The 24,387-nt window shown below is 60.3% G+C and overlaps 1 protein-coding gene across 1 annotated transcript; it reads left to right on the top strand.

Moving 5' to 3' along the window:
- The first annotated feature begins 1,517 nt into the window (after window positions 1–1,517).
- Window positions 1,518–23,321, top strand: Ankrd24 (ankyrin repeat domain 24). Its single transcript, XM_077105961.1, is given in 21 exon segments — window positions 1,518–1,553; window positions 9,261–9,347; window positions 9,449–9,579; window positions 9,656–9,744; window positions 10,780–10,844; window positions 11,244–11,301; window positions 12,320–12,390; window positions 12,517–12,623; window positions 12,747–12,946; window positions 13,634–13,662; window positions 14,137–14,217; window positions 14,318–14,425; window positions 15,052–15,090; window positions 15,176–15,274; window positions 16,491–16,563; window positions 16,763–16,881; window positions 17,006–18,550; window positions 20,721–20,888; window positions 22,755–22,892; window positions 23,048–23,113; window positions 23,244–23,321. Coding segments are annotated over 21 exon segments (3,387 nt in total).
- The last annotated feature ends 1,066 nt before the right edge of the window (window positions 23,322–24,387 follow it).

Raw genomic sequence — 24,387 nt, 5'->3', positions numbered from 1 at the left:
TGGCTGGAGATGCGCCACCTCTCCTGCCACCACCGCTTGGCACCCAGCTCCCTGGCCACCAGGTTCTCCCTGCTGACCATCATCTCTTTCAGGAAGCCGCTCCCTAAAATTAGAGGGCGCTGCCCCCTCTCTCAGCCTGCAGATCCCCTCCTTCCCAGGCAAACTGTGGGCTTCTCTCCTGGGTGTCTCATTGCACCCACTTTGGGATGGAATGCAGGAAAATGGGTGATGGGTGGTGGTGAGTGAATAGGCACATGGGTTGGTGCAGGGTGTCTAGGGGAGTGGATAGGTGGGTGGGGAGGTGGGTGGCAGGTGGAGGTATTATGGGTGGGTGAAGCGTGACTGAGGGTGATGAAGAACAGTGACCAGATGAGTGAGCAGGACTGGTGGGTGGACGTGCAAGTGGGCGCCCAGCAGTAGGAGGACTTGGAGGAGCTGTGGGCAGGTGAGGGCCCGTCCCACCCCACTCCCTGCGCCTCCCTGGAGATCCCGCTAGGACAGGGGGAGCCCCTGGCACTGGCAACCTCCCCAGCCATTCCTGCCCTGCCGCTTTAGCCATGTGTGCACAGGATGGACCAGGTGTGCACCCGCGTGCACACAGCCATTGCCACAGACCCCTGGTGTGGCAAGTTGCTGCTATTCACCCAGAGAACAGACCGACACGAGGGGCCTGGGAGGAGGTTCTCTGCAGAGGACCCTCCGCCGGGGCCAGTGCCCACGAAGGGGAAGGCAGAACCAGCCCTGACCCTCCCTCGCAGCAGAGCCAGGGCAGAGGGGACGAAGGCGCCACCTGGAGGGAGCGCGGCTACTTTCCAGAGTTAGAGCTCTGCCTAGAAGTGAGAGGCCAAGTTGATCAAAGCGTGGGATTTTGGAATTGGGAGAAATGAAAGGAAGTCAGTCTTGACAACAGTGACCACACAGCCTGGAGACCAGCTCCATCTGCACAGGCAGACGTAGTACTGGTAGAGTACATTCACTGAGCCCCTATTATTTGCCATACTGTGCTAAGGACCTCACTGGAAATCCACCACTAGTTGGTCAAGTAGAAGATATTGCCAGGCACAGTAGTCACACCTGTCATCCCAGATGCTCAGGAGGCTGAGGCAGGAGGATCACAAGTTCCAGGCCAGCCTCAGCAACTCTATGAGGCCCTGTCCAAAAAAAAAAAAATTAAAAGGGTTGGGGGGTGTGACTCAGTGGTAGACTGTCCCTACCAAATCCCTAGTACAAAAAAAAAAAAAAAAAGGAATTATCTCCCTCATTTTATAGATGAGGGAGGTGGAACTCAGAGAGGGCGAATAACCTGCCAAATGACATACAGCAGGTAAGAGATGGAGCAGGTCCCTGTCTTGCTTCAAGGACCAGAACTGCCCAAGGAAGAGGAAGTGGAGGAAGTGGTCCTCTGTTTCAGAGGGGAGGCGGCTGACCTGCCATCCACCAGGACTGGTGTCCTTCACCCTATTCCACCACTGCCCTCCCCAGGTGGCTTGGGGAAGGAGGAACACCAGAGACTGGCAATGAAGACCCTTCGGGCTCGATTTAAGAAGACCGAGGTGAGTGAGACCCAGCCACCCCCAAAGGCTCCTGCCTCCCAGGGCTTGGCCAAAGATGCGGGGAGACTCTGGACCCGTGTCGCCTGCCCCTCATCAGAGTGATCTTTACCCAGCCTTGATAAGGCCAGGGCCCAACCTGCTCAAGGCTCTTGAGGGCTCCTCCCCACCCCCACCCCCACCCCGTCAGGTTCTTGGCCTCTGGCCTCTGCCTGCGGCGCTTCCCTGTGCTCTCTGCCGCCCCCTGCTGCCCCGGCCTCCCCGCTCCCCGTGCAGCCGGCACTCCCTCCACCAGGGGTGCCCTGTCCCCACGGCCGCCCTCACAATTTGCCTCCAGTAGCGCCCCTCGCCGGATTTTTGCGCCACCAGCCTCGACGACCACGCGCTCCTCCGAGGACCCCGTTTCTCGGAGTCCTGAGCGCTCGCCTCCAGCAAATGTGTCTGAGATGGCGATCCAGGCGCAGAGGGGAGGGCCTCGGGAGGGCGGGGAGACCCGGGAGACCCTGCCTGGTGCAGCCGTCGAGATAAGCCCAGGAAGAGGCAGATTTTGCGGCACAGAAACAAATAGAGCGAGGAAGGGATTCCAAGCTCAGGAGTCAGGGGAGTAGCCAGGGGTGCCGGGGAGGAAGGTGACCCCAGAGCAAAGGGCAGAGCAGGAGGGGACAGGAGAGAATGTGGTGGGTGGGCCGGACGCCCTTGGGTCCTTGGGGGACTCTGGAGCCCAGAGAGGGATGCTCTTTGCCCCATTACCCCGTCCCTCCTGGTGCCCCCGAGTTGCGACCAGCATGTGGGCTGCCCCCAGGCACGGGCAGAAAGAAGCCCTGTGAGAAGCCTGGCTTCTTCACTGGGTTGGCAGCCAGCCTTCCCCAGGCCTCAGGTGCCCGGCCTGGTCGGGCTTGGCTTGTGACTGAGGAGGAAGCCAGGCCTGGAGAGGTTGGCTCACCTTCCTGGTCACCAAGCAAAGTGGCTAAGGGGAGATGCACACCGCGTGGCAGAGTCCAGGGCCTTTGGTCTTCCTACTGCCTGATGTGGCCTCCCCACCATCGTGGTCTCCAGCAGAGTCCGCCTTTGGGAGCTGAGCTGAGTGGTGTGGGGACAGCATGGGGGGGGGGCGGGGGGCAGGGGGAAGAGGCCAGAAACCTGGCTGGGCTTTACTCCGGGGCTCTGGCTTCTACTCTTCCTGATTTGGCAGGTGACTGTGCTTTGTCAACACCCTCCTGTGGCTTCCCTTGGTGCCAGTCTATTTTACTATTTTATTTATTTTTATTGTTGATGTTTCAGGGTGGTTCTTCTTCCCAGAGGGGCTTTACCACTGAGCTACATCCCCAACCTTTTTTATTTTTTATTTTGAGACAGAGTCATACTAAGTTGCTTAGGGCCTTGCTTAGGCCTGGCCTCAAACTTGCAATCCTCCTGCCTCCATCTCCAGAGCTGCTGGGATGACAGGCGTGTGTCATTGCACCCAACTTTTTTATTATTTAAGTTTATTTTTTTTAATTAAGTTTACACCATTGAGTTTATTGTTTTATTTACCGGGGGGGGGTGGGGGTGCTTGGGATGGAACCCAGGGCCTGGCGCATGCTAGCCAGGTGCTAGCCAGGGAACCGCAGCCCAGAGACTTTTTTCACTTTTATTTATTTAAATTCAAATACTCCGAAGCTCTGCAGTGTGCTTTGCAATGCTGCGAGGCAGGAGCTTTGAGCAGGCCTTGCTTCAGGCCCTGGGTTCCATCCCCAGCACCGCAAAAAAGAAAGAAAGAGGATAAAAGGAGCAAGGGAGCTGCTCAGGATCACACAGCAGGGACACCTGCCCTCCCTGGGGCTGCATTGGCACAAACCTGGACAGGATGGGGGCCTTTGGCAGGTGCAGACAGGGACGTGCGTTGACTGGAGAGATTGAGAGTGCGAAACAGGGAGAGAGGGGATCAATGGCCCATTAACTGCCTAAAAACGCGACACCAGGTCAGCTTCATTCGCGGAGGAAGGATCCTGGAGTTTCCCTCCCATCGGGATGAATGACCGGTTCGCACTTCTCCCTAAGCATTGCCAACAAGTCTTCGCCAGTGGTAACCAAACCACACCACGCCTAACTGCAAAAGCAGGACTCTGTTTAAATCACGTCTTGCAAAAAGCCTTGAAGGCGCGAAGTCCAGGGGGAGCGCGGTGGGACAGGCGGCAAGACCTCGCAACTGGCGCGAGGTGGCGAGGGGGTCGTGGTGGGAGGGGACGGTGCTCGGGAGCTGGAGGACTGGCCGGGCGCGAGACGCTGCGGCAGATGGGAGGCCTGTCCCCCGTTCCCCGTTCCCCTGGCCGAGCATCTGGCCATCCGCCTGCCCTCCCTTCCTCCTCCTGCCCTTCTCCGGTGTCGCAGCAGGCAGCCGGAGTCAAGTTCCGCTTTTGTTCAGTAGCCCCCAGGGAAGAAAACCAACCCTGGCGACTGCGGATGGCCTGGCGATCTCCCCGGACCGCGCTTCTCGGGTCCAGCCGCGGCACCTGCGCCCGGGCCCGCCCTCGCGCGCACGCGCCGAGCTCCAGGACCGCTCCCGCGCCCGCCCTTTCTCCCAAGGCCCGACAGGGGGCGCTCCTTGCTCCGCCCTCCGGGGCCCATTTCCCCATCTAAAATGGGAGTCTGCAGCTGCCCGCCTCCTCTGAATCCCCGCCGCCCTATTTCAGGTTTCGTGAAAATCCCACCAGTGGGAAGATTGGGGCTCGTAGAGGTCCGGAGACTCCAACACCTCCGCGCTTGCTGGAAAGCCCCACTCTCGTTTTTATCGTCCAGGGCTCCCTTTGTGCGACAGGGTCTCTCTGTTGCCCAGGCTGGCCCTGAACTCCTGGGCTTAAGCAGTCCTCCAGACGGCCTCCTGGGGGTGGCATGTCACCATGCTCACCTTTGTGTGTGTGTGAGGGGAGGGTACTGGGGATTGAACCCGGGGCACTTTAAACTGAGCCACAACTCTAGCCTTTTTTTGTTTTGAGACAGGGTCTGCCTGCAGCTCCCAAGTCGCTGGAAGAGTCACTATTTTATAAATTCACTCAACATACTTATTGAGCACCTACTGTGTACCAGACCCTTTGTTTAATGCCCTGCTGTCAAAACCTGAAAATTGTGACCAAGGAGCCCTACATTTTCATTTTGCACTGGGCCCCAAAAAATCTAGTCAGGGGGCTGGGGTGTGATTCAGTGGTAGAGAACTTGCCTGGCACGTGCAAGGCCCTGGGTGCGCCCCCAGCACCGCAAAACCACGAACATCTACAGCTGGTCCCTGTAGGGATACAACAGGGGTCAAGATGGACAAACATCTTTGTAACAGCGAGTTGACATTTGAGGGAGACAGCAAGAGTAGACAATAGTTTTCAAATGATACTTTGTATTTTCGGTGGTGATAGGAGCCACGCGGGTGTAGAAAGCCGCTGGGCAGAGGAGTCTCCGTGCGCAGGGAGTGGATGGGTCTGAGGGGCAGGTGCTCCCGCAAGGGGAACTACCAGGCAAAGGCAGGAGGGGGCGCCAGCGGTTTGAGGACCAGAAAGGAGATGGCCGGGGCGGGCTGGCTTGGTGCAGGCATGCGCTCAGGGAGGCAGGAGCAGAGGATGCTAGGAGCTCAGGGGGGCAAATCCTCCCTACAGCGGGCGGGCAGTGTTTTTGGCTTCCGGGCCAGCGGCCGCCACTGTGCAGTTGCATCTTAAAGCAGCCTGTGCCTATGGTAAATGGATGGGGCTGGCACGTCCCCAAAAAGTTTTATTGATGGATGCTGAGCTGTGAACTTATCACGTTCGCCGCTAACGATGTATTATTATTATTCTGATTTCCCTCGCAGCCACTTGCAAGTGTAAAACCATCTCAGCCGCGCTGTTGGGGGCTGGCAGGGGAGGGCTGCTGCCCGCACTTCGTGCTGAGTGGGGTCCCCAGAGGCTTTGCACAGGGGAAAGAGGAGCTAGGCGGGTCAGGAAGTGGCTGCTGGCTGCAGCGGGTGGCGAGGGAGAAAAAGGGTCAAGGGCAGGCATGCAGACCAGGAGGACTGCGGTGCCTGCAGTTTGGGGTTGACAGGGCGGTGGCCACCAAAGGGCCACTCCATGTAGTGCAGCCGGTGGGGATGGCTGGTGGCTTGGATATGGGTGATGACCAAGGTGATGCTGGGACTGGCTTGAGCCCTGGGGACAGGGGTGTGCCCAGCACACTGCAGTGGGCTCTGAGAGGCAGTCTGGTCTGAGCTTACCGTACCTAGGAAGACAGGTAGAGAGGATGGAGGAAATGCGAGCTTGAGCTGGGAGATCGATTTCAGTCTCCTCCTGGACGTGCCTGGGGTCACCCCCACCTCCCAGGGTGAGAGGAGGGGGAGCCTCAGCTCCTCCCAGCTGCTTCTCACCAGCTGCTGCACCCACCAGCCCACCCTTCCCTCCATCTGTGCAAAGGAGCTAAGGAATCCTCAGGCCACCCACCTAATCCTGGGGTCTCAAGGTGGGGAAGGGGACAGTTCTGCCTGTCCCCTGCCAGGGACTGGAGCAATGTCCATGGCTGTCCTGACAGGAGAAGCCCCTGGCATGGAGCAGGTAGTGGCACTCTGCAGCCCTCAGGATGCCCATCCCAGAGAACCATCTGGCCCCAGAGTCCAGTGCCGAGGGAGAGACCTGGCTCTATGGTGTCTGTTCCGTTATCTATTCCATTTATCAATTGAGAACTTGAGGCCCAGAGAGGGGAAGTGACTGGCCCAAGATCACACAGCTGGTATAACAAGCCGACCCCCACCCGCCCGCCGCCTCTGCGGGGCCCCTGCTCCACAGGTTCTGGAAGGCCGGGCCTGGACTCTTCCTCTGTCCCCTGTGGGCCCAGCCTCTCCTGATGCCTCCTTTTTGTGAATTTGCAGTTGCATCACTGGGTCAGAGGCCACAGCACCCCCACACTCCTGCCCCCTCCGCCCCAGATGCCGTTGCTTTGCCAGCACCTCCTCTCTTAAGCACTGGGGCTCCCTGCTCAGTCCTGGCCACTCTTGCCCTGGGGTCATCTTCTCTCCAGCCCTGGCCTCTTCCCCAAGCCACTACACATGTCAGTCGCCACTGGGCATGTCCCCTGGATGCCCACCGGGCCCTTTGACACTGGATGGGTTTGAACTTCCCGGGTGGAAGATGGTCCTTTTCCAGGACACAACTTGGTGATGAACATGTCCCCCAAAGACCAGATCACCCCAACCTCTGCTTCTCTGGCCCCACAGCGACTGATCTCTGTCCAGTCTCCCACTTTCTTCCATGTGACCCAGGTTGCCCCCTCCCCACCCATTTTTCACCCTGGGCTTCTGAAATGTCAGCCTCGAGTGCGGAGCCACAGGCAGGAATTGCACGCCCTGTCGGTGGAGTGTCCAGGCCTGACTAGTGCCTCTGGCATCCAGCAGATACTCAATAAATGCTTCTGGCTGAAGGGCCCTCTCCCCTAAAGGGTACTCTGGTGCATGTTTGTTGAGCTGGGTGCTAGATGCTGTTCCAGGCACAGGGACACAACACTAACCAAGTGACCAAGACACACCCAAAGTGCTTCCCCCCTTGTGGAGCTAACAGGGTGAGGCAGGGTGAGAGGGTTGGGAAACGGACAGGTGTCTGGAGAGGTGTAGCCATGCAGAGACAGCAGGCGATGTGAGGGGTGCTTGGGAGGTGATTTTGAGGCTGAAACATCAGGAGGAGCCAGCTGGGTGGGTGTCTGGGGAGGGTGCTGAGGGTGCAGCCCAGCCTGTTGTGCTGGAGGCTCCAAGAGGAGTCTTGTGGCTGGAGCAGAGGGAAGAGGGGGAGAGAGGAAGGAGGCAGGGGGGGCACAGGGCAGATGGTGCAGGGCCCTCTGGACCACAGAGAGGACTTAACTCTGAGGGAGATGGGAGCCATGGAGGGCTGTGGGCAGAGGAGAAGGGCCTGGCTCCGGTGCTCAGAGTTACTTTCTGGAGCTTCTAGGAGGAGACGGAGGGTGGGGAGGGTGCAGCAGAGCGACTGCACTGTGGAGGTGGCCACCACCATTCCTTCCAGTTCCCTCGCAGGAAGCCCTCCCTGACTCCAGCCAATAGGGCAGCCTCACAAGCTCCCCACTCGTTTCCGTCATGGCCCCAAGCACATGGTTCATGAGTCTATGGGTACATGCCTGTCTCTCCAGGGACCCCGTGACAGCAGGGACTGTCTCAGTCACCACTGGATCTGCCCGGCTGAGGGCAGGCAGAGGAGACAGACCTCCACGCACCTTGGGGCCAGAGCCAAGGGCGTGTCCCGTGTCTTTCAGTGGATTTAGCTGAGCATCTACTGTGTCGCGCCCTCCAGTGTCCCCAGGAGCTAGCCGTAGAGCTACATCTGTATTGGATGAGTGAACCAAGGTTTTTCCCTGTGCTCACTGAATGCCAGGCACTGCGTGGTGCGGTGCTTCGCATACAGTGTCTGGCGAGTGCTCGTGGTGACCACCTGCCGTGGTGACTGCTTATCCTGAAGCCCCGTTCCGCAGTTGAGGAAAGGGAAGGGGACAGTCGGTAAGTAGCTCAGCCCAGTCAGCCAGGTGGCCCAGGCGGGGCGGCCGAGCCACGGTGCGCGGCGAGGGACCGAAGGACGAAGGCGAGGGGGCGAGGCCGCGGGGTGAGGCCGGAGGGACGGGCATCCCGAGGGGCGGGGCCGGTGGACGGGGCGGGGCCGGTGGGCGGGGCGGGGCCGGTGGGCGGGACTCCGACTCAGGCCCCGCCCCGCCCGGCCCCAGCCCCTCGGTCCCTCGGCCCTGGAACCCGCCGCCAGCCGCCCGTCGCCTGGGCGCCATGAAGCAGCTGTGCCTGTGCGCGGCCACCTCCTTCACGGTAGGGCCGAGGGCGCGGGTCCCTCCTCTCCCTCCCGTCCTGGCCGCCCGCCCCCCGCCCCCACCCCAGACCTGGAAAGATGCGCGAGGGAGGGGTTCGGGGTGAGGGCAGCTTTGGGGGACAAATGGGCCGCTTGGTGACACACAAGGGCACGCTTGGGGAGGGCGTTCTGAGACTAGATGGGGCAGTTAGAGTGTAGAGGGCGTTCGGAGGGACGGTTCTGAGGCCAGATGGGAGCAGGAGAATATAGAGGGCATTTGGGGGGACAGTTGGGAACCCGATTTGGAAACGCTTGACCGTTTGCAGGGACCGTATGGAGGCTGTTCGGAGAGGGCCGCTGGGAGGGGATGGCATTTGGGAACTGTTTTAGAGACCACTGAAGGGAACGGGGTTTGGCTGGTGGTTGGTTGTTGTTGTTGTTGTTATTTATTATTATTATTTTTGAGGATATTTTGGGATAATGATTTGGGACACTTGATTTTAGAGAATACTTTAGGCATTTGGGGGAGGCATTTTGGAATGCACATCAGGTTGTGATTTTGAGTGGACAGGCCTTGGGACATTTGGGGGACAGTGGTGCCAGGTGCAGTCATGGAAGCATAGGTGGGCAGAGTGGCTTTGGAGTCAGGAAAGGGACCTCTTGGAGGCCTAATGGGGAGACTCTGGGGGTAGTTCGGGAAAGACTGGATCCATTTGCTGGAAGTGAGGTTGCAGAGGGGGAGTCACACTAAGGGACATGGGAGCCTTGGACAGTGGGGGCCGTGTTTGGGGAGAAGCGGGCTGTCACGGGTGTTAGCAGGAGGCTTGGGTGCATGGCTGGGGCGATGGGCCTGGGGAAGATGCTGGGGGCGCGAGCTTGGGAGACACTGTCTCAAGCCCCCCGCCCAGGACCACCTCCCCTGCAGCTGCGGCTCAGCCCCACCGACCTCGGCTCCTGCCCGCCCTGCGGCCCCTGCCCCATCCCGAAGCCGGCAGCCAGAGGCAGGCGCCAGGCAAGTGCCCAGGGGCGGGCGGCTAGAGCCCAGAGCCCCTGCCAGGGGGAGCGGGGAGGGGCAGCCGCCGGCCCAGCCCCACACGCCTGGTGCCCCCACAGGGCCAGGACTGGGGCAAGAGCGACGAGAGGCTGCTGCAGGCCGTGGAGAATGAGGATGCAGCCCGCGTGGCCGCGCTCATTGCCCGCAAGGGGCTGGTGCCCACAAAACTGGACCCTGAGGGCAAGTCCGCGTGAGTGCCCAGCGCCCCAAGGGTGGGAAGGCTGGGGGGGGCAGGCGGTGGCTGACCTCTGACCTCTGCTCCCCAGGTTCCACCTGGCGGCCATGCGGGGTGCAGCCAGCTGTCTGGAGGTGATGCTGGCCCACGGCGCCGATGTCATGAGCACTGACGGAGCAGGTACGAGCCCGGACCCTGGGTGGGAAGTGGAGCAGCCCAGCAGGCCCTGCTTCAAGTCCTGCCCATCCCCGTGGGAAGAGGGGGCCCCCACAGCCCCCGGGACAGGGCCATGCCAGCCAGCGTGCCCACGGACAGAGACTTTGGCTGGTGTTGAGCAAGGAGATGGCAGCTGTGAACAGGGAGTGACTAGGGTCCGGTGGAGGGTGGATCAGAGGAAGCAGCTGGAACAGGGGAGCCTCTGGGGCTTGGGGAGCTTCTGAGAAAATGACTAAGGCAGAGGAGGAACCTGGGCTTCCTCCTGAGGTAGCCAGACCACGGGGGCCTTGGACCTGAGGTGCAACTAGGGTGTTCAGGGAGAGACCAAGGAAGTGAGTGGGGAGGGCAGGGCCTGGGGCTGGGGAGAAGCTGGGTTCACGGGGACAGCTGAGCCTAAGAAGAACAAGTGGGGCTGGGAGGACCTGGGCTGCAGGCATGGCTGGGCTTAGGAGCAGCGAGCTCTGGAGTAGCTGCGGCAGTGGGAGAATCTGGGCACCCGAGTCAACTGGAGACCTGAGGGAATAACTGGGAAATCACGGCCAAAGGGAGTCCTGGAGACTCGGGGTGACTGGGCATGTGCAGAGCCACATCCAAAGCTCTGGGGCCCAGGCATAGCGGGCAGGGAACAGGGAGTAGCTGGGGGTTGGCCGATGGGACAGGGTGGCACCTGGGATAGCAGGAGGATCTGGATGATCCTCGCATCATGGTGGCTGGGGCTGAAGCTCGCTGCAGGGAGCATCCAGAACAGCTGCGACGAGGGGAGTAGCTGTGACTGTAGGTCATGAGTTTGTGGGTGCAGAGTGCAGCTTAGATTATGAGGCGTCCGGGACGCCAACTGGCTGGGGCTGGGAGACTCTGACCACAGGGAGCAGCGCCGTTGTGAGAAGTAGCTGGGGCTTGGGGACTTAGCCACGGGGCAACTGCACACGGCAGACTTGGGTTTGGGGGCAGCTGGGAACCGCTGCACGAGCCAGAGCTCTAGTGAACCTCTCCTTCCAGGTTACAACGCCCTCCACCTGGCCGCCAAGTATGGGCACCCGCAGTGTTTGAAGCAGCTGCTGCAGGTCATTGGCCTTCTTATCTCAGATACTCCCTGGACTCCAGGTTCTCCCTGGACCCCAATATGCTTTGGCCCCGTTCACTTTTAAGCTCTAGCTACTTCCTGGACAAACACGTTTGCCCCACGTCAGGACGCCCTCTCGGCACCACAGACGCTTCCTGAGCCCCTTTCCCTCAGCTTTTTCAGCCAAGGTCACTCTCAGAGGGTCACCCTCAGAGCTCCCAGCTGCCCCTGAGCTCCCAGCACTTTCTCACCAACCCCAGGGCCTGACAGGTGACTCAGCACGCCAGGGAGCGGGGACAGGGCCGCAGGAGCTGACATTCAGCCCAGGCAGGGAGGTGGTCCTAGGGAAATCAGGAGGGAGAGGCTGGCCGTGTTGCAAGTGGCCTGTGCCCCTTCCCAGGCATCGTGCGTGGTGGACATCGAGGATGGCAGTGGGTGGACAGCCCTACATCACGCAGGTGGGTGGCGCCCCGCGCACCGGGGTGGAGGGGGTGCCGGGCTGGGGTCATTCTGGCCAGGGTCTCTCCGTGGTGGACTTCCTGCCTCTGCCTTTTCCTTACCAAGCACCTGCTGTGTGCTGGGCTGGGGCTCCGCGCCATCCTCAGTGCCCTGGGAAGCACAGGCTGTCACCCGTGAATGGATGAGGAGTGCTGAGGTTCAGTACCTGGGGGAGACCCTATGTCCCCTCTTTCCTGTGTTCAAGCGGCTGGTGGCGTAGCCTGTGGATCACCAGGTCTTTGTGAGGACGATGGCGGGGGCCGCCCAGGGTTTCAGTCCCCTGAGGAACTGGAGCATCTCTGGAGAGCTTCCTCCACTGCAGACTCCCTCCCGAGGAGGGGGAAGGACCCCCGCTCTGAGCCGAGCCCACCGCTGGGGAAACATTTGTTCTTAGGGATACGATAGGACTGGGCTTGGTTCAGGGTCTTGGGGCCTGTCCCAGCCTTCCTGCAGTTGGGGTTTGCCGCCCGCCGTGGTGTGGCGCCTCCAGTCTCCAGTGGTGTGGGCCTTGCTGTGGAAGGCCCTTGGTTTCCGCACCCTGCAGACATTGGTTGGATGGGTACCTAACGTGTGGCAGGCGTCCCTCTAAGGGCAGCAGAGGAAACCACGCCCCCTCAGGCGCACAGCAGGCTGTACATAGTTTGCTGGCTGAAAAATGGGTTCAATGAGGCGAGATGTGGGCCCGGAGCGGGTGCACAGCACACGCTGGACGGATCAAACAGGAGGAAATACATGAGGATCCGCCTTCCCTGGGAGCCACAGTGGATCCGTGTGGGGCGTGCGAGAGGGAGGCAGCAGGCCCGTCCTAGACGTGGCTCTCTCTGCCTCTGAGCCCGTGGGGGGCCGTGGGCCTTGCTGTGGGCATGGTTTCCTCATCTGTAGGAGGAAATATTGCCTTCGTTGTAAAAATGGCATCCAGGCAGGAGGCTCCCCCAAAATGTCTGCGCTCTCCCCCTTCCCCTCTTTCCTCTACTCAAGCCGCTGGTGGTTGTCTGTCCTGCTCAGAGATGCTCTGCTCCTTCAAGGCACATCTGAACCCGCGAGACCGGGTGAGCCTGCATATTTTAGAGATCCCACCCAGGCCCCCTTGGCGAAGTGCGTCGGAGGTGAGGCTGGGGCCTCCCGCCTCCCGGGGCCAGCTCCTCACAGCTCCCCCTCCTCCTCCTCCCTGCCAGTCGGGCGCGACGCCTCTCCTCATAGCTGCTCAGATGGGCCACGCGGACCTGTGCCGGCTGCTCCTGCAGCAGGGGGCTGCTGCCAATGACCAGGACCTGCAGGGCAGGTGAGGGCTCCCCTCCCAGCCCTCACCCGAGCCCTGGGACCTGGGGGCCTCCTCCTGCTCCCAGCCTGGGTCTGGCGGGGAGGGGGCTTGTGCTCGTCCCTCAGCAGCCCCCTTCCCTGGCAGGACAGCCCTGATGCTGGCCTGTGAGGGGGCCAGCCCCGAGACCGTGGAGGTGCTGCTGCAGGGCGGGGCCCGGCCAGGCCTCACTGACGCCCTGGGCCAGGACGCCGCTCACTACGGTGCCCTAGCAGGGGACAAACTCATCCTGCACCTTCTGCAAGAGGCAGCTCAGTGTCCCTCCCCGCCCAGTGGTACGTGAGCACGTCTCCCTGTGATTTCAGGCACTCCCCCCGCGAAGTTTCTTTTCTTTTTTTATATCTTTATTTTTGTTTATTTATTTTTATGTGGTGCTGAGGATGGAACCCAGGGCCTCACGCATGCGAGGCAAGTGCTCTCCCATTGAGCTACAGCCCCAGCCCCTAGGCAGTTTCTTATCACCCCTTTCCCCCTACAGTGGGTAGTTTCAAGGTACCCCATACCTGCTGCATTATCGGAGGTTTCATGGTTCCCCTACTTGAGGTCGTTTCAAGGCGCCCAAGAACATTTAGAGTGGTCGGGGGTCCACTCTGATTTCCCAGGTCATCCTTATTCTTGCCACTCCACCTCTCTGGGCGGGGGCTGGGGCTCAGTGCTGGAGCGCTTGCCTAGCATGTGGGAGGCACTGGGTTTGGTTCTGAGCACTAAATACAAATAAGTAAAATAAATGCCCTTCAACAACTAAGCAGAGAGCAGCGCCTCCCCTCTCCTAAGAAGCCGCAGCCCACCCACTCCATCCTGGAAGTGCCACTGTCCTTTCTCTGGGTTTCAAGGTCCCTCCTATCATCAGGGTTTCCTGCCTTGAAATCCCTGATCCTTGGCAACTGACCCCCCCCAGGCCCCTGGGCCCCCTCTTGCCCTTCTTTGAGGGAGAAGGAGCGCCTGACCCTGCTTCCCTCTCTCCCCTGCCCCAGGGGACGGCTCGGGCGAGGCTTCATCTCAGGTATGGATCCCCGGAGCCGGACCCTCCCCGTGCACAGCTCATCCTCCTTGGCCCCAAGCTCTGTAGAAAGGGAGGAAGGGATGGACCCCTGCCCGGTTATACCTGGGAGGACCAAGTGGCGACTGCATGCATCATTCCCCCAATCCAGGGACCATCCAGAGATAGGGCCAGTTCATGGCACCGGTGGGTGACGGGGGACTGAGGTTGGCCAGGGCTGCTCTGGTCAGGGAAAGGGGCAGGCTTGGCTTCTGCCACCCTCCACCCCCTTGTCAGTGCCTTGGCTTCACGGGGAAAAGAAACCAGTGTCTGTGGGAGCCAGGGACAGCCAACGCCCGGCAGGGCACAGGGTGAGGTGGAGGACTTCAGGGAAGGCCATCTCGCCCCTCCCCCGTGGGGTGCAAGGGAGGACTTGGGGAAGCCAGGCCGGCGGGCTGACGAGGTGGCCCCCACGTGCTCCTTCTCCTCTGCCCCCAGAACTCCGTGTCCAGCCACGACCAGCGAGGGGCTGCCAAAAAGCGGAAGGCACCCCAGCCGCCAGCCAGCATTCCCATGCCGGTAAGGACGCGGGCCGGGAGGATGGGGGAGCCGGGCAGGGCTCTGGCTCCTACGTGGGCCTCATCTAAAGGCGGTGGGCACTGGGCCGGGAGGGCAACAGGATGATCGCGAAGCCTACGAGGAGATCGTGCGCCTGCGGCAGGAGAGAGGCCACCTCCTGCAGAAGATCCGAGGCCTGGAGCAGCACAGGGAGCGGAGGCAGCTGGAGGTCAGGAGGCAGCAGGCCTGGGAGGTGCATTTCTGGGGGAACATGGCCTTGCCTTTTCCACCTTCTCCACCCCTGTCTTCCTCTCCTCACTGCTCCAGCCACATGGGCTCCTCGCTGGGCCTCCAACATGCCAAGCTGGGTCCTGCCTCAGGCCTTTGCACGGGCTGTTCCCACTACCCACACTACCCACAATGCTGTTCCCTCACATGGCCCCACAGCTCCCTCCTCCCCTCTTTTGCTCAAAAGGCCGAACTGGCCTCCCCTTCCCAGCTTATTTTAAACTACAGCCCTGGTCACTCACTCTTCAGCTTGCTCTTTCCATTCTTGGCTCTTACTGCTGTGGCTTGCTATAGATTTCATTCATGTCCACTGACCCGCACAAGCCCACAGGCAGCCATGGTTGCCAGTGCCTGGCTCACAGTAGGTGCCCAATAAATAGTTACTGAATGGATGAATATTTGGGTGAATGAATCAGTGGCCCCCAAACAAAGTCTGCCCCAAAATAGGGGCCCCACAAGAACTTGTGCAGGGGATGATCAGACAGAGTGGGGTGCTACTGCGCTAGCCGAGGGGCGGGAAGTGAGGCCCCGCGTATCGACCCTTGCCTCTCCTCCCCGCAGCCGCAGGAGGCCGAGGCGGGCTCGCTCCACAGCCTGCAGAGACAGGTAGGCAGCCGGGGCGGTGGCAGAGCGGGCGCCCTGCCCCTATTTCCTCCTAGAGGCACCTCAGCCCATATACCTCCTGCCCCAGGTGCAAGAACTGCAGCAGCTGCTGGCGGAGAAGCAGGAGGAGAAGGAGAGCCTGGGCCGAGAGGTGGAAAGTTTGCAGAGCCGGCTGTCCCTGCTGGAGGTGGGAGCAGAGGGCAGGGGCAGGGCAGGGGCTGGGCGGGAGCCAGGAGCAAGGCCAGGTAGGGCCAGGCAGGGGCAGGGCGAGCAGGAACCAGGTTGGGGCTGGGACGGCCAGGTGGGCGTGGCCTGGCAGCCGTAGCAGAGCCCTGCGGCCTCATAGGTGCAAACCCACCAGAGGAGCTCTTCAGTGTTAATGCCAGTCCCGGTCAGGCAGGGTCTTGAGAGGCTGAGGCAGGAGGATCACAAGTTCAAAGCCAGCCTCGGCAACTTAGCAGGGCCCTAAGCACCTCAAAATAAAACGGCATGGGGACTGGTTCAGTGGTTGGTGTGCCCCTGGGTTCAATCTCCAGTACCAAAAGTAAGAAAAAATAAAAAAAAGAAGAAGAAAAAGCTTAGCCCTTTCACACATCCTCATAAACCCATGATGACAGACACCCTCCACTACACACAGCCCCGTGGTGGACACTTCTCCCAACACCTACACGCAAGGACTCATGTACGTCTTTTAGAACGAGCACGCCTATAAACGCAGTTTCCTAGACAAGCTCACCCGAGCGTGTCGTCACACACAGGTCATACTTGTGAACACGCAGCCAACAGCCCACCACATGCACAACATGCCAGAAGTACATATGCACCAGAGATATCTCAAAATGTTCATACAAACAGACAAACACACTGGTTCCTTTGCATACACCCAGCCATCCAGGACGGTCACACAGCCAACAGCAGCAGGAACAGGCACAGGCACACGTGTGTACAGCGGGGAGCAGTCACAGTGCGGACACCCCAACCCACACCCGCCCACAGCCATGCTGGTGTGCAGAGCGGACAGCATGGCCCCACCCTCTCCAAACACACCCACCCCATCCTGGGGTCCCCTCGCCCAGGAGGGCAGTGTCCGCCGCACACATACCATGAAATGGGGGTTATCTGATAGAGAGTTAACATCCAAAATATGTAAGAAATCCGTACAACTCAATAGCTTTAAAAAAGCCCAGTTTAAAAATGGGCACACGGGGTGGGCGGGCAGCTCAGGGTAGAGCGCTTAGCTGGCACCATCGAAGGACTGAGAGAGGACATGGTCGGTACCCAGCAGATAGAAAGCCCTGCAGTGCTCATGGGAGTCCGAGTGTGACCAGCTCAGGCCACCCTGGGCTTTGGGGGGACAGGGGGTGGGGGAGCAGGACCCCAAGCCACTCTGTCCCCACCCCCAGAGCGAGCGGGAGAATACCAGCTATGACGTGGCCACCCTGCAGGATGAGGAAGGGGAGCTGCCCGATTTTCCAGGTGAGCGGGGTCCTGCCCTCCTCCCTGAATCTGTCCATCTGGCCCTGGAACCCAGGAGAGACCTCCCACCCGGTGGAGAGAGTGACGTGGGAGGGAGGGCAGGAGGGGCCTGCTCTAGGGCCCGGATGTTGCACTGCAGACCCCCACTCCTGTCCCCTGTGTCCTGGGACCCCAGGCCTGACTCTGTGCCCCCTGCCAGGGGCCGAGGCCCTGCTGTCCAGGCAGCTAAGCCCGACGGCCCAGGAGCAGGTGGCTGCACTGCAGGAGCAGGTGGCCGCACTCACGAGACAGAACCAGGAGCTAATGGAGAAAGTGCAGGTGGGGACACTGAGGCCGAGGACACGTGGGGCCTGGGTTCCTGGAGTCAGGGTGTGCAGGGAAGGCCGCCAGTCTGCGCTGTGCCCTGCGGCCACTTCAGCCCTTGCCTGCCCCCGACCCCCAGATCCTGGAGGACTTCGAGAAGGAGGAGATGCAGATGGAGGTGAATGGTTCTGCTGAGGTTGTCCCCCTGGTCCTCTATGACTCTCTCCGGGCCGAGTTTGACCAGCTTCGAAAGCAGCATGCAGAGGCCGTGCGGGCGCTGGAGCAGCAGGAGGCAGGGCAGGCCCCGGCGGCAGAGGCAGCTGCTCACCGCCCCGGCCAGGGCTCTGATTCGGGAGCCAAGGCGGCCCCAGAGGGACCCACAGGTGCCGAGCTAAAGGGCACCGCGGCTCTGGAATCCCGAGTTACCGGGGCAGAGAGCACAGGTGAGGAGACTGCGGGAGCCCAAGCGGCGGAAGCCAGGACTTTGGAAGCGGCCACCACAGTGCCCGAGGCCGAGGCAGCCGCTGATGCTGAGGCCCGGGAAGCAGAGGGGGCGGGAGCCCAGGCCATGGCAGCTGAGGCCCCCGCAGCGCAGGTGACCGAAGTGAAGGCCACGCCCGGGGGGAAGGCTGGAACTGCCACCCCCGGGGCTGAGGCCACAGGAGCTGAGGCCACTGGCCCAGAGGCCACAGAAAGGAAAGCCGACAATCCAGACGCCGAAGCCAGGCTCACAGAGCCCCGGGCCGCACACATGGAGGCCGCAGATACGGAGGCCGCCCGGGGTGCCGGGGCCCCCGCGGGCCCCAGCCTGCACCCCGGGGCCGCTGAGGCCTCCGAGCAGCTGCAGGCGGAGCTGGAGACCCGGATTCGCGGCTTGGAGGAGGCGCTGCGGCAGCGAGAGCGGGAGGCGGCTGCCGAGCTGGAGGCGGCCCGCGGCAAGTGCGAGGCCGCAGAGGCCGAGGCCGGTCGGCTGCGGGCGCGGGTGCGCGAGGCCGAGGGCGCCGGGGCCGGTGCGGGCAGCGGTGGCGACACCGGCCAGCTGCGGGCGGCCCTGGAGCAGGCCCGCGAGGACCTTCGCGACCGCGACCGCCGCCTGCGGGAGCTGGAGACGGCCTCGGCCTTGCTGGACGAGGCGCGGGCCGGCCGGCTGCTGGCCGAGGAGGAGGCCCGGGGCCTGCGGGCGGAGCTGGCCCGACGGGAGGAGGCGCGGCTGGAGCAGAGCCGGGAGCTGGAGGTGCTGCGGGAGCAGCTGGCCGCGGCCAGGGCCGCGGGGGAGCAGCAGCGGGCAGCGGCCGCCGAGCTGGGCCAGGCGCGGGACGCGGCCGAGGCCCGGGCCGCAGAGCTGGCCGCGGCCTGCGAGGAGGCCCGGCGGGGCCTGGCGGAGCTGCGCGAGGCCTCCGAGGCCCTCCGCCGGGCGTCCGTGCCCGCCTGCGAGCACCGCCGGCTGCAGGAGGAGGCCCTGGAGCTGCGCGGCCGCGCTGCGGGCCTGGAGCAGGAGGCCGTGGCCGCCGGCAAGGAGGCCGCGCGGCTGCGGGCGGAGCTGGAGCGGGAGCGCGGGGGCGGCGTGGCCCGGGCGGAGCACGAACGCACGGTGGGCGCGCTGCAGGCCGAGGTGGCCCGGCTGCAGGGCCAGCTGGAGGAGCTGGCGCGGAGGCACGAGAGGACCAGCGCCGAGGTCTTCCAGGTGAGCGAGGCCGCCGCCCCGCGCCGCCCGTGGCCTGGGGAGCCTGCAGCCTGGGGCCTGGACCCGTCGGCTTGTTGACAGCCATTGACCCCGTGGAGATTTCTGGGCTCCTGGGACCCAGCCACCCTGAGCCCCTGATGTTTCACCTGGTTCCCCTCTTTTTAACTCATTTTGACCTCATTTTAAAAATGGCAGCTACGTCTTGGGGATCTGGTTATAGAACCCGTCTGTCCCAAGTCGTGCCATCTTCTGTATTTCCTTTGCACCTCCTTTTAGTTTACAACGACATCTCTTTGGTTCTTAACCTTGCGCGTGGTGTGAGGTCGGGATCAACGACCACCATTTTTGTAAGCAGCGGATTCCTCCCCACCCCATGTTTTCTCCCAATGTCCTTTTTCTCTGGAGGTCATGTTGACCCTGTGGGTTCTCCCAGCTGGCTGCTTTATCTTATCCTGAAAATGCTCTTACAATTTTCACCCCTTTCACCAAACTCTAGAAAGAAGATATTATGAGCAGGAATTTTTGATCTCATTGTTTTTAACCTACTGGACTTGTTTTTTGTCTATCTGTTTTTCCAGGACTGGGCATTGAACCCAGGGCCTCACATATGCCAGGCAAGCATTCTTCCCCTGAGCCTTACCCCCCAGCCCAGTTTTTATTTTGAGGCAGGGTCTCTCAAAGCTGCTAAGGCTGGCCTTGAACCTGTGATCCTCCTGCCCTAGCTGCCTGCCTCAGCTGCAATTATAGGCATGCACCACTGCACCCAGTTGAGGTTTTTATTTTGTTTTGTTTTGCTGTAATCCAGGGTTTTGGGTTTGGTTTGGTTTGGTTTGGTTTGGTCTTTGTCCTGAGGGTGGACCTTTGACTTGATCTCTTTACTTAAACAAACAACAAAAGCAGCTGTGTTGACAAATATTGAATAAGAAATCGCATTCTTTGACTGTTATCAGGAAAGAATTTTCCTGTCTGTGCCTGTGTTTGCTCATCTGTGTGATGGAAACAGTAGTAGTTCCTAGTCACTGTGTGTGGATTACACGGGCTAATATTTCTTTTAGTTTTGAGGTACCTTTTATTTTATTTATTCATTTATTTATATACAGTGCTGAGAATCAAACCCAGGGACTCCCACATGCTAGGCAAGTGCTATGCCCCCGAGCCCAAGCCCCGGCCCCTACGTGGGTTTATTCTACACTCTAGCAAGAACTGTAACTGGTACAAGTGTCAAAGATCCACAGCAGAATATCTATCTTCAAGGACACACACTTTCAAACCCCTTAAATCCTCAGTCGACTTCCTGGAGTCCACAGTCTGATTTATGCCCACTTTCAGGGCATAAATGAGTTACCGTGCAAAAGGTAACTCATTTGTAGAGTAAGTTTTGCAGGTCTAGTTTTTAAACATTGTTGACATATAGCCAGTCTGTGTTGATGGGAGTATGCACTTAGAATCCATTTTCCCCTGGAGCTTTGTTTTTATTTTACTTTATTTTTTATGTTTTGGTTCTGGGAATGGAAGCCAGGGGTGCTTTACCACTGAGCCACATCCCAGTCCTTTTTATTTTATTTTGAGACAGGATCTTGCTCAGTTGCTGAGGCTGGCCTCCAACTTGCCATCCTCCTGCCTCAGCCTCCCATGCCACCACACCTGGCTCCGTGAAACTATTTCTAGAGCCAATCCGCCCTTCCAAGAAGGAACTTTGCAAAGGGAACGCTGCCCCATCTTTATTTACATGAATGCACGCATCCACTTTTCATGTTTTCGGCTTTTCCTCCAATTCTCTTTTACTTACCTTTTGTAAGAAGTCTACGAACTTGCACCACCGACAGAGAGCATGATATATGGAAAAATGACAACTCTGACTCCCATTCAGCACAGTGAGCCAGGCACTCCCCTAGGCAAACGCCACGGCTCCGAGAGGTGGCAGCTAGCATGATTCCCTTCGTTTCATATCTGAGGAAATGGCGCAGAGAGGCAAAATCACTTGTCCCAGGACACACAGCTAGCGAGTACAGCAGAGGGGTGTGCAGGGCGGGTCTGAATGTGCACAGGGCCAAGAGGAATTCAGAACTTACATGGCCCACACTGCTGGGGTCAACACGGACTTGAGCGTCCTCAGGCCAAGAAGCCTGGGGTCCCAGTGCCCGAGAGTCACGAGGGGCTTGGGCCGCAGGTGCAGCGGGAGGCGCTATTCATGAAGAGCGAGCGGCACGCGGCCGAGGCCCAGCTGGCCACCGCGGAGCAGCAACTACGGAGCCTCCGGACCGAAGCCGAGAGGGCACGCGAGGCCCAGAGCCGCGCCCAGGAGGCCCTGGACAAGGCCAAGGAGAAGGACAAGAAGGTGGGTGACCCGTCCCGTGCTCCATGGGCCCACTCAGCAGAGGATGGTCCCCAGCAGAGCTGGGGAGCCAGCCCATCATGCAGATGGGGATCAGGCAGAGGAGGGGCTCAGCCACGCCACCAGGCTGCAGAGCGTTTACCGAGGGCTGAGGCCGGCCAGGCCCTAGGCCCTGCAGTTGGTCCTCCCGCCAAGTGCTCATAAGATCTGCAGGGTAAATTCTCCCCATTGAGGAAACGTAGGCACAGAGAAGTGAAGCCACTTGCTCAAAGTCACAAAGCCAGGCAATGGTTCAGCCAGGGAGAGAACCCAAGTTTTCAAGTTTTGTTCCTAAAACAACCCCAGTAACAGTGACAACAGCGCCTGCCGGGTGTTGGACCGGCCCTCTTCCTCACAGTACCACTTTTCCTCTACCTCTAACCCTGAAAGCCAGAGACCATTTTTAACTCCATTTTCCTGGTGAACACACTGAGCCTCCAAAAACTGAAGTGGGGCTCAGTCATACATGTGACCCCCATATTCTGGGGTGCTTACCATATATATACCTGTCCCCGAATCACTGTGTAGCCCTGGACAAGTCACTTTACCTCTCTGAGCAGAAGTCGCTTCGTCTGTAAAATGAGGAAATTGCAATTGGGCCAGGAGTGGAGGTCACATCTGTAATTCCAGCTACTCTGGAGGCTGAGGCAGGAGAACCGCCAGCTCAAAGCAGCCTAGACAGCTTAGCAAGACCCTGTATAAGGACAAAAAAAGACCTGGGGGTGTCACTCAGTGGTAGAGCCCCCCAGGTCAATGCCCAGGACCATAAAGTTGCAGTTGGCTTTGTGGTTTACCTACAGTGGGGTCTGCTCCAGGGGATACTGGGGCTGTCCTTCCGTAGTCCAGGCCCTGCAGGGTGCTCGGCAGTGTCCCTGGCCTCCGCCCACTCCAGGCCAGCAGCTCTGCAGCTGTGACAATCACACATGTTCCCAGATATGGCCCACGTTCCCTCGGGCAGGATGGCCCTGGTGGAGGATGTCTGTTCTGGGGTGATCCTGAGGCCTGGCGTCTAGCGCGTGCACCGTGGGCCAGGCACGGTTTCATCTTAACCTTAGTGCAGAAGCACAGTCACTTCTCCCATTTCACAGGTGAAGAAACAGGGTCAGGGTGGTCACCTTCCCCCCCAAGAAGAGTAGAGCCTGCCCTTCTTTTTTTAAAATACTTGTTTTGGTTATACATGGACACAATACCTTTGTTTACTTATTTTTATGTGGTGCTGAGGATCGAACCCGGGGTCTCACTCATGTGAGGCTCTACCGCTGAGCCGCAGCCTACCCTTCTGTCACCCCTGCCACTCAGGAGGCAGCGCAGGAGGATGGCGAGTTCAAGGCCAGCCTCGCAACTTAGCGAGGCCCTAAGCAACTTAGGGCCTGTCTCTAAATAAAAAATAAAAACAGCTAGGGAGGCGGCTCCATGGTGCCCAGTCCAAAAAAACACCCTGTACCATCAGGGACGCGGGCCCAGGGCTCTGGACTCCAGCCCGGCTGAGCCAGGTGGCCTTGAACTCTGCTGTATGCCAACCCGCCCCTTCCAGAGAGACCCGGGGAGACCCCAGAGAGCCCGGAGGGGACCTTTTCCTATAAAGGGCCAGGAAGTACAAAAGTCCCCTGACCCGCAGGGCCCAGCGGCCGTGGCCACCCCCTCTGCCCTCAGGAGCAGTCCGGGGGACACAGCCCGACTGGTGGGCTCGGTCGTGTGCAGATGAAGCTGTTCACAAACCTCAAATGTGAATCTGGTGGAGTCTTCGCGTCACAAAACGCGTCCTTTGGGCCTTACCCCCCACACGTAAAGTGTGGTCTGTTGTGTGGCCTGACGACCCCCCACCCCCAGATCACAGAGCTGTCCAAGGAAGTCTTCAGCCTTAGGGAGGCCCTGAAGGAGCAGCCGGCCGCCCCAGCGGCGCCCCGGGGGGAGGTGGAGGCGGAGGCCCTCCGAGGCCAGGTGAAGGCCCTGCAGCGGCAGATGGAGGTGAGGACGGCGCTGGCGGGGGGCGGGCCGCGCAGGCGCACTGCACAGTCCTGGGCGGCCCGGGGGCAGGAGGGCAGGTGCCTGGGCAGGACCTGGTGAAGCAGGCGGGAGGTGCCTGGGGGCTGCCCCTCTGAGCACCCGCCCCGTGCCCACAGGAGGCTGCCCGTGACCACTGTGCTGTGGTGGCGCTGTATAGGAGCCACCTCCTGTATGCCATCCAGGTGAGTCACCGCTCCAGCTGCGTCTCTGGGCCGCCCTGGCTCTGGCCTCCACTTTCCTTCTGGGGGTGTGCAGGGAACACAGAGGCTGGGCAGGTGGCCCCAGGGTCTCTCTGCTCCCCACGGCTTCCAGGGCCAGATGGACGAGGACGTGCAGCGGATTCTCAGTCAGATCTTGCAGATGCAAAGGCTCCAGGCCCAGGGCCGCTGAGCTGAGGCCAGCGGGGAGCTGCGCAGCCCGGCTCAGAACCCCAGGTCCCCGGCCAGCCCCTGGCCAGCCGCTGCCCCACAGGCAGCTGGGCTTGGACACGTGGACACCAGCCTGGGTCCCCTCCCGACTGCCCCTAAGTGGCCCCATCTCTGCAGCTGTCCCCGCACACTGTGGTTGGTCAGGTGTGCCTGCCCTCCCCACGGGGCAGCTGCGCATGTCCTGCCCAGGTCCCGTCCTGACGTCACCAATCCAGGAATAAAAGGTCTCTGCACAGACAAATGCACACGTGGCCTGACTGGTTCTGCTGGGCGCCTGCGGCAGGGCAGGGAGGGGCGGCCCAGGACAGGAGCCCCGCCCAAACTCAGCCATCGGGATAAAACCACCACAGCAATATTTTTAAAAATGAGAGTGGGTGCAGAAAAGCACAAGGTAGTTTGGCTGGGGTGCAGCTCACTGGCCGGGCCTTGTCTAGCAGGCAAGGCCCTGGGTTCCACTCAGCCCTGGAAAGCCACACCTATAAACCCAGTGGCTCAGGAGGCTGAGGCAGGAGGATCGCAGGTCCTGGCCAGCCTCAGCTACTCAGTGAGACCCTGTCTCTAAATAAAAAATAGGGCTGGGGGCTGGGGATGTGGCTCAAGTGGTAGCACGCTCGCCTGCCATGCATGCAGCCCGGGTTCGATCCTCAGCACCACATACAAACAAGGATGTTGTGTCCGCCGAAAACTAAGAAATAAATAAATATTAAAAAAAAAAAATAGGGCTGGGGTGGCTGGGAGCGTGGCTCAGCAGTAGACGCTCACCTAGCACAGGGGGGAACCGGGTTCGATCCTCAGCACCACATAAAAATAAAGGCATTGTGTTGTGTCCATCTACACCTAAAAAATAAATAAATATTAAAAAAAAAAATAGGGCCAGGGATGTGGCTCAGAGGTAACACACCTCTGGGTTCAATCCCCAGTACAAAAAATAAAAAATTGAAGAAACCGGGCAGGGAGGTGCACACCTGTAACCCCAGTGGCTTGGGAGGCTGAGGCAAGAGGATCGCGAGTTCAAAGGCAGCCTCAGC

The sequence above is a fragment of the Callospermophilus lateralis genome, chromosome 1, assembly GCF_048772815.1.
Source record: "Callospermophilus lateralis isolate mCalLat2 chromosome 1, mCalLat2.hap1, whole genome shotgun sequence".
NCBI classification, from domain to species: Eukaryota; Metazoa; Chordata; class Mammalia; order Rodentia; family Sciuridae; genus Callospermophilus; species Callospermophilus lateralis.
The sequence above is the reverse complement of the archived record's forward strand: the minus strand, read 5'-3'. Positions and strand labels throughout refer to the sequence as shown.